At 38.4% G+C, this 10143-nt stretch overlaps 1 protein-coding gene across 1 annotated transcript in view; it reads right to left on the reverse strand.

The window, feature by feature from the left end:
- LOC109101046 overlaps positions 1 to 7367 on the reverse strand; it is a 139999-nt gene extending 132632 nt beyond the window's left edge. The window contains exons 1-2 of the mRNA XM_042738680.1: positions 7225 to 7367; positions 5607 to 5625 (exon numbers count right to left, since the gene is read on the reverse strand). Of these exons, the coding sequence (XP_042594614.1) occupies positions 5607 to 5625; positions 7225 to 7273 (68 nt within the window). The 5' untranslated portion in view covers positions 7274 to 7367. The remainder of the gene's footprint in view (positions 1 to 5606; positions 5626 to 7224) is intronic.
- Between the last annotated feature and the right edge of the window lie 2776 nt (positions 7368 to 10143).

A 10143-nucleotide genomic window follows, 5' to 3' on the forward strand; every position in this document is an offset into this window, starting at 1 on the left:
TCACTCCTCGGCATTATTAAGATAGATGAACAAACAACAAAGCAAAGCAGGATTTATACTTCGCATGGCGCGCGACTGCGAGCGCACCTTCCCGAACGGATGAGGCCTTTTATACTTGTGCTCGTTCTCATTGTCCTCTAAAACCATCAGGAATACACACCGGTGAGGAAGTCATTTGCCAGTATGGCCAGTACAAGTCTTGTGAATGAATGAGTTGAGGAATTAATCATTCTTTATGATACAAACTAAAACAATCTTACATATGGGTATTCGCCACCAGGAAACTTAAGCAAAATATGTATAAGAATATCTAACTGAATTCTATTCTATTTTTATACTATAAAAATAAAACATACTTCCATAAGAGCCTTGGACAAATATGCACATCAAAATAAAAATTTCCTCAACTTAGGAGTTTGAACTTCATATTAAATGCTTCGTTTCACACAAACGCCGACAAAGCGAACATGCATGTTGGCTAGAATCGCCCTGAACTCAGTGCATGTTCGAATGTGGGAGTATGCGGAAAGCTACAACAAATGCGTGCACTCCCGCCACCAGAATTAGTAGGTGTCAATCAAAGCGGACTTCGGCCACACATGATGAAGTCATATTTTCCGCTTCACCCAAGCAAAAACTTGTGGACGCTGTCGAGAGAAAGTCAGCCTTGACACCAGAGCAAAGGGGACCAATGGCCTGCCAGACAGGTTCGTCTTTGGGAGGAAAAATTAGTCAGATTTTATTTAATGGAATTTTATTATTGTTTTTATTTTTTTTTTTTTCATTTATGTGCTGTGTTTCTAACATGTTTGGTTGTAAAAAATGTTGTAAAATTCAAATCAGGAGTGAGTGTCTCCGTACTGGACATGGATGTCTTCTTGAGTTATAAGGTCACCATAATAATAATGGAAATGGGTTTGGCTAAAGAAAATGTTGGTTCGTCTATTCCAACTAGGCTTTTTATATTGACTGGGTTAAATGAATGGCATTACTAAAAATGTCAATCAGTTTTTATTGTACAACCTAAAAACTAGGCTAAGTAATCATCTGTTTTTAGATGGAACTAAAAACTAAGGACTAGGACTTAAAAAGAAGTATGAACCCGACTAAAAATAATAAAAACTAAAAATGACAACTTCACACAAAGACTAGACTAACAACTAAAATTAAACACAACAAGGCCACCAAAAAATAACACTAGTATGGAGAACACATAAGTAATATAAACATGTCAGAAACTATTACAAAAGACAAATGTCCAGAAAATCATCTTCATAACTAAAAACTGTAGAAAATCTGGTTTAATTCTTTTCTCCTGTTTTTAATTAAATCTCTTGGGTTTATATTATAAAAGATCTTGCGGTTCGGCAGCTGAAAGCTGGATTGATGAGAGACAGTCTGTTGGATTATGAATTAAGGGTATTCTCGTAGATGGATGATCTGCTGCTGCTCTCATGAATCTTTGCTGTGTGATCATGTCCTTCTTCTCAATCTTCTCATCTCTCACTTTCTGATCTTCATGTTCTGTCCTAAAAGGCATCATTTTTAGGAGAAAGGAAATCATCACACTTTAATACTGCATGTCAAATCCATAATGATGATGATAATGTCTCTCACCTGAAGGGTATGTTAATGTAGCTGTGAAAAGCTCCTAACAGGACCAACAGAACATAGTGACGACACAAGGCCAACACAGAACACCAGAGAAACCTGAACCACATGACAACAAGAATTAGATACAAACAAAACCCATCTTATGTTTTCCAGGGGTGTTTGGTTAAACTTGTACCACATTCTGATGTCTGTGTGCTGCTGGTCACTGCAGAGGTCACACTAGAGGTCACAGCTGCAGTAGCTGATCCTGAAATAAAACATCAGCACAGAATCAGCTGCTTTCTCTCTGAAACACATCAACACAATTCACTGCTGAGATCAAGCTGAAACAAACTAATGATATTAGTTGCTCTGGTTTCTATATGTATCTGGACATTCATGTACCAACCCGATTCCGAAAAAGGTGGGACACTGTACAAATTGTGAATAAAAACAGAATGCAATGATGTGGAAGTTTCAAATTTCGATATTTTATTCAGAATACAACATAGATGACATATCAAATGTTTAAACTGAAAAAAATGTATCATTTTAAGGGAAAAATAAGTTGATTTTAAATTTCATGGCATCAACACATCTAAAAAAAGTTGGGACAAGGCCATGTTTACCACTGTGTGGCATCCCCTCTTCTTTTTATAACAGTCTGCAAACGTCTGGGGACTGAGGAGACAAGTTGCTCAAGTTTAGGAATAGGAATGTTGTCCCATTCTTGTCTAATACAGGCTTCTAGTTGCTCAACTGTCTTAGGTCTTCTTTGTCGCATCTTCCTCTTTATGATGCGCCAAATGTTTTCTATGGGTGAAAGATCTGGACTGCAGGCTGGCCATTTCAGTACTTGGATCCTTCTTCTACACAGCCATGATGTTGTAATTGATGCAGTACGTGGTCTGGTTTTGTCATGTTGGAAAATGCAAGGTCTTCCCTGAAAGAGACGACGTCTGGATGAGAGCGTATGTTTTTCTAGAACTTGGATATACATTTCAGCATTGATGGTGCCTTTCCAGATGTGTAAGCTGTGCATGCCACACGCACTCATCCAACCCCATACCATCAGAGATGCAGGCTTCTGAACTGAGCGCTGATAACAACTTGGGTTGTCCTTCCTCTTTAGTCCGGATGACATGGCATCCCAGTTTTCCAAAAAGAACTTCAAATTTTGATTCGTCTGACCACAGAACAGTTTTCCACTTTGCCATAGTCCATTTTAAATGAGCCTTGGCCCAGAGAAAACGACTGCGCTTCTGGATCGTGTTTAGATATGGCTTCTTTTTTGAACTATAGAGTTTTAGCCAGCAACGGCGAATGGCACGGTGGATTGTGTTCACCGACAGTGTTTTCTGGAAGTATTCCTGAGCCCATGTTGTGATTTCCATTACAGTAGCATTCCTGTATGTGATGCAGTGCCTTCTAAGGGCCCCAAGATCACGGGCATCCAGTATGGTTTTCCAGCCTTGACCCTTACGCACAGAGATTGTTCCAGATTCTCTGAATCTTTGGATGATATTATGCACTGTAGATGATGATAACTTCAAACTCTTTGCAATTTTTCTCGGAGAAACTCCTTTCTGATATTGCTCCACTATTTTTCGCTGCAGCATTGGGGGAATTCGTGATGCTCTGCCCATCTTGACTTCTGAGAGACACTGCCACTCTGAGAGGCTCTTTTTATACCCAATCATGTTGCCAATTGACCTAATGATTTGCAAATTAGTCCTCCAGCTGTTCCTTAAATGTACATTTAACTTTTCCGGCCTCTTATTGCTACCTGTCCCAACTTTTTTGGAATGTGTAGCTCTCATGAAATCCAAAATGAGCCAATATTTGGCATGCATCAAGCTATTAAAACCTATATTATGTATTCGCACAGATAATATAACAGTAGGCTATATTAGTCAATATATTTTTAGTAGGTAAAGCAGTGGTCGGATAACTTTTTTTTTTTAATTTAACATTTTTAATTTAAGGCCCACCCACAATTGGTCTGGCCCATCCAAAACTGGAATCCTGGCGCCGTGCCTGGGCCACTCTGAGCTGTGCGTAACGCCCACTGACGTGAAGTGAACGAGACAGAGGCTTTCCTGTACTGTCTGAAATGGTTAACTTTGTGGCGATGCATGTGCAAAACAGATTTAACTAATCATAAAGTCAATCAGGATACATAACACAGCCTACTATTAGGCTACACTAACACCACCCCCCAAAGACTATATAATATAGTTCCCCAGTCCTGTGCACTAGCAAGCTGTTAGCTAGACAGTTAGATAAGATAACAATATTTTAATTTCTGTTATGGTTATGAAGAAACCTTCTATCTGTTCACTTGCTAGTTAATCCAAAAATATCAAACTGTAATGTGATAAAACAATATAAAAAAAAGACATAACACGTGCATTAATAAATGTTTAACATTATGGAAGCGGTGGACATTTGAACGTGATGAGTTATTTATTTAATCTGTGTTTATTTTAATGTTTCCTGGTTTTTGACCTAAAACATGACACGGATGTTGATGTGTGTGCATTCAAGCATTTCAGTGGCCTTAAATAGATCACCTTTTACAGCAGATTTAGTTCAAAAACAACTGACAGTTTTGACCTAAATATGGTTTTCAGTTACAATAATTAATCCTAAAATTCAACATTAGTAACTAACTTTTAGCAGCATCAGTCGCACACGCGCTTACAAGTTCTCCCGGTTGTGAATTCAATTCACTAGAGACTCGCACTAAACGATTCATTTGAATCATTGAGCTTGTCGATCGAGAACAGCTGCATCGGACATTATAATTCGTGAATGACTCGTTTGGTGCGATTTGCGACACGCTTTTAAAAGGTTGATAAAAAGAATCAGTTCGTTCGCCCAGACACCGCTTCTGGTGCGGAACTTTTTGAATATTCTTAGGAAGGTACCCTATGTTTTGATGCAACCTCGCTCAGCCTCGCCAACGCGTATTTATGCACGCTAGCGGAAGTAATAGTAACTACACATAGCCTTACTGCAAAAATCAAACTACTCCCACAGGCAAAGTACCTAGAGATACAGTTGAAAACATACCGTACTTAAAGATACTGAACCTGCAAAGTAAAACGAAGAAAAGTACTCAGTTACCACCCTGAGCACCAACCACTGCAATTTGTACAGGCTAGAGCTCCAGGTCGTACGAGGAGGTGACTGATCCCCCCACGAGGAGCAAGGTGAACTACAGCCTCTATACCTCCCCCACTCGCGCCGGACACCAGGTGCGCCGCGGGGTCGATGATTGACACTTCCACTGACTGCCCCAACGCGGGCGCCTTCCGCTGGATGGGTAGGGACACCATATCCAGTCTACCGTCCAATGACGACAACTGACCAGAATTGTCTTCCACCCTACTCATAAAAGCAGTATGCAGTACACAGTTAGCAACAGGCTGGTTTTTAATTCTTAAAATAGTCTCAGACTCAGTGCAAAGAAAGGGCAGACACTGTTAACTAAATTCTTCCAGATATTCAGTAATGAACTGCAATAAAAACCTTCACAGAGATTCTTTGGAGTAACATCTGATGTGTGTATTCCAGAGTACTCGTATTTGAGCGAGAGTTCTGCTACCCTTCAACCCCAATCACTTGGAAGATCCCTAGATCTGTGTTCATGTACGCCGCCTGGTAGTCCCACACCTTCTACCAGACCCTCGACAGATTACATCCTGCATGTCATTCTCCTGTGCTCAATCTGTTGATCTTAGTGCGCTCACACCACCCGGTGTATTATCACAGACATCCCATAATGCCTGTCACTTCAGGTTTGGTGTTTATAAAGATACATTCACCTACTTCCTCATGTCCTGTCTCCCATTCTTTTATTACATCTACGAAATTCTGGTATCCTCCATCTGCTGTGTTGTTGTTTATTTCTCTTTTTACCTTCAGGTCATATTTACTAGCGTCCCCTGCACAATCATTAGATTGAGTTTGTGTTTAGAGCTGCATAGCAGGGATCGAAGCAGTCAAAACTGCAGTTTAACTCCAGACCTGAAAGAACAAAACACACAAAATGTTCCACAATTTTAGGTTATCATGAATTTAAATCAGACACAAATTACACAAACATTCCACAGAATTAAAGTTCAACTGAAGAAACACATCAAGCAATTACTGATCTGATCTCCAGTTCATCTCAATAATGCTCATTGTCAGAACCATTTCATCTCTACTTTTAAACTTTTACATGCAGGTGTCCAGTAGGGGTCATTTCTTGGAGTGATGGTTACATAATACAGGTACAGGCAGGAAACTTCCTCAGATAACAGGAGGAGGGATAACAGGGTTACTGATTACCTGGGTTATATAAGCAAGTAGGAAATTTGTACAGATGAAGGACTGGAAATGTGGATTTATGGACTGTTTGTTTGGAAACATAAATCTACAACTGTGAGCATTTTAACCTTCAGTTAATAATAAACCATTGATGTGTGTCCATTAACAAGCACCGTCCAGCATCCCTCAGCTAATTTAAGTTGTAGACATGCTTACACTCATCTTCACAATAAACACAGATTTGTATCATTCGCGTGTCTCCTGACTTGAAGGGATAGTTACATGCAGGAAAATCACGAGCATACATTGTGATACTCTTCAAAACGGAGGCAGGGTGACGCGGAGGAGAAGAATTGTTGAATAAAGTTTTTTTTTGTTTTCTCTGCGCAAAAGAAAAATATTCTCGTAGCTTTGTAAGGTTATGGTTGAACCACTGATGTCACATGGACTGTTTAACAATGTTCTTACTGTGTTTCTTGATTGTGGTAATTACATTGCTATCTAAGGAGGGACAGAAAGCTCTCAGATTTCTTCAAAAATATATTTATTTGCATTTCGAAGATGAACGAAGGTCTTACGGGTTTGGAACGACATGAGGGTGAGTAATTAATGACATGGTGAACTATCCCTTTAATACTGTTATAATTAACAGGACACTGAACATAATCCTGTCACTGCACAGACTGAACTCAAATTAGAGTGTGATACAAAATATCTATTATAATTAAACATTTACTTTAATTAAAAAATGTCTGTTGAACACTGGAATGTCTAAACAATGTCTTTATGCTCTCATTCATCTTAATGTTAAGTTTATTCAAATGAAACTCATGCATTCACAGTCTGCATAGTTTTATTTTCTAAATCACTTCATGCATGTCAACGTGACATTTTTATAATCCAGAATTTGTCTTTGTCCTGCACTTTTTTGCTGAATCCTATTACACTGTGACAGTTCTCTCTTTATTAATAGTGTTTTGATATTTCTCATATCATATTTAATGAAGAGACATCATTTTATCAATCCTTAATATAGGCTAGTAAAAAAAAGTAAAAAGTAACAAAAAAATACATTTACGAAAATACTATATAAAATAAAAAATACAAACTTTTTAGCACAATGAACATTAAGAAAAACTCACTTCCTCTCACATTTTATAATACTCCACTGATACAAACTGTTTAAAAAGCTCAGAAAACACTGTGACTAGATCTCTGCAGAATTTTAATGTAATATTACAACTCAAATGTTTTTAATTCAGAGATTGATCTGATTGATCAGCATCATAAGAGTTTGATGTGAAAGTGACTCACATGCAGCAGTCTGCAGCAGCAGCAGCATCAGTCCAAAGATGAGCATCATTTCTCTAAAGTCCAGTTTCAGAAGAACTCAATCCCAGCAGAAGAGTGTGACGCTGCTTCAGATCGTCTGTGTTCTGGCTCTCATCAAGACAAGCGTCTTCGCGGCGAGACTCACACTGGACTGACACACGAGGAAACCGCTGACCGCTTCACTGAGGAAAGAGGAAGTTTCTTCTTATGGGGGAAGACACATGCTGTTAGTTTGCACGACAATACATCTGAAACAAGAGAAACTAAGAGAAAGAAAGAACAAGTATCAGGCAAATTTTCAAAAAAGTGCAAAAAATCTTGTTTTGGAAGTCACAAGTGGACAGCATTTGTTTCTGAGTGAAGTAAAATGACTAGTTATGCAGATGACTTCACAGATTCTCTTGCAGATCACATAAAACAGTATCTTTAGTGTATTAATGAAATGCTCTGGACAGTTTTATTGAGAGTAAAGCAGAATCAGGTCTACATGCAGCTGTGTGTATTGAGTGTGTGCTGATGTTTTTCTCAGTTCTAGTCAGTTCACATGTGAATGAAGAGAGGATTGTGATCTTCTGTTGACTGGAGCAGAGACTCATGGGACTCAGAGCTGCTGATGTAGAGAGTGCCACCTGCAGGAGAAAACTACAACTACAGCTGCACTCTTTCACACAATAAGCCCTGTCCCAAATGGCACACTCCGGACTTGTGGACTTCCTCAGAGTCCACACTTTCATGACGACATGTAGTACAGACCTATAGGGCCCTTGGCGCGAGTCCACGAGGGCGCATTGAGAGGTATTTTTGGGACAGACTCGAACGTCACGCCGGAAATAACGGTCTGGTTGTTTTTTGACAGGAGCTGCAGGTTCGGGGAATATGCTGCCTATGTTCAATTTGAACTAAGATTACAATTTTAACGCATAATGAACATGTGCGTGATTTTCAGATGAATTTACAGGTTTAAATATATATATACTATCATAATGCGATCGTATTATTCAACGTGCTATTATTATGTTTGAGATATCAACCACTGGTCGATGACCATAATGTTTGTATAAACTGTAGGTAACAACTGGTAAAATGTACACCTAGGCCATATAAACTGTCATGATACCTACACTTAAATATTTTCTTCCCAGCCATGTAATCAATTGCTCTTGAGCGAAATCTCCTCCCCTCCGTTGTCTGATTGGCATTTCGCAAGGATTCCTGGGTAGTTAAAGTGTACGAAGCCTGCATCTATGCGGGCTTCGCAGAAGACCGCTTCAAGGGTACAAAGGGGGCGCTGCTGAGCACACTTCAGAGCGTTAAAAGGCTGAATGGTACGGACTCGTAGACTTGGCGAGCACGCGCAATTTAAGTCCATGAGACCGAAAGTCCACATGAAGTGCGCCATTTAGGACAGGGCCATAGTATCCAGCTGCAGACCTGCAGCACCAGCAGTTTCAGAACCGGAAGTGAGGGGCGGAGCTTACGTTCTTAACAAAGTAGCGCCACCTTATGGTTTTTAAGGGGTAATTTGCTTTTATTACACAAGATACGTTATACTTTATGTATGCATTTTATAACGATACATTAAGCATTTTATAAACATCAATCTTGTGTAATTTAGTTGTAGGCCTATACAGTTATTTGTTTTATCGTATTATTGCAAGTTATTTCATGTTTGTGATATTAAAAATAATGTTTGAAACTTCTGGGCATTTTATAAGAAATATACTTTAATCACAAGATTCAAAATAAATGTTTAAAGCCAAGAACACGTGCATCATACATTTTTCTGTATGAAAACTAAAACATTTCAATAAAACACACACAGCAGAATAATTTTAAAAGCAACAATCAAAACGTACACAATAATTAAACTGAAGTTTATAAAATGAACAATTCAGTTCAACATTAAGCCCATTTTGACATGACAATCCTGCATTAAAAAAAAATTACAAAATGAACAATTCACTCTTGGACACATTTTGTCATGACAATCTTCCTCCATTATAAGGAAACAAGGCTCTTCCACTGGCCCCCAGAGCACAACTTCTGTCTGGGATTACTGGGATCTCCTTCATTACAGAATATTAAAGGAAAATGTAGCTTTATTATTTCTTATTAATGTATGTATGTGTATATATACATATATATATATATATATATATATATATATATATATATATATAGACAGACAGGACAGACAGACAGACAGACAGACAGACAGACAGACAGACAGACAGACAGACAGACAGACAGATAGATAGATAGATAGATAGATCGCTAGATAGACGTTCTCCAGAAGAGATAGATAGATAGATAGATAGATGATAGATGGGCTGAAGGAAATGTGCAGTACCTTTCAGAGAAAACTCCAAAGTTCTCCAGAAGAATAAGAGTCCACTATCTCCGTATGAGTGGAAAGTCACACTGGAAGACACAAACATAGAGAAATCTTTAAAATATCAACTGTTACCAACATCATAAAGGTCAATTACTTTAACTGATAACTACTTACAGATGTAAAATCAAAGGGTGCTCCCAAGACAAGATGTACTGGAAAACAACAAAATATAAGAATATTCTCCCTGTAAATAGCACAAATTTTTTTTTTATAAATAATCACACCAATAATTAGTTGCACAAATGTATAGTATAGCCTAAAATAAATAAATAAATACACAGGTACTATTATGCAATAATATATTGTGAGTACATATATTAAACAAACAACTCAAGATATTCATACCTCCACAGACAACTGCCTTGTTGAAGTGGACAATAACTCCGCCCCTCACTTCCGGTTCTGTGACTGCTGGTGCTGTGGGTGTGCAGCTGAATATATCTCCTTTCACAGCCATCTGATCTCATTTCATTCAGAAAAAAACATGGATTAAAATTATCTTAATC

This window comes from Cyprinus carpio, chromosome B14, assembly GCF_018340385.1.
Source record: "Cyprinus carpio isolate SPL01 chromosome B14, ASM1834038v1, whole genome shotgun sequence".
NCBI lineage: Eukaryota > Metazoa > Chordata > Actinopteri > Cypriniformes > Cyprinidae > Cyprinus > Cyprinus carpio.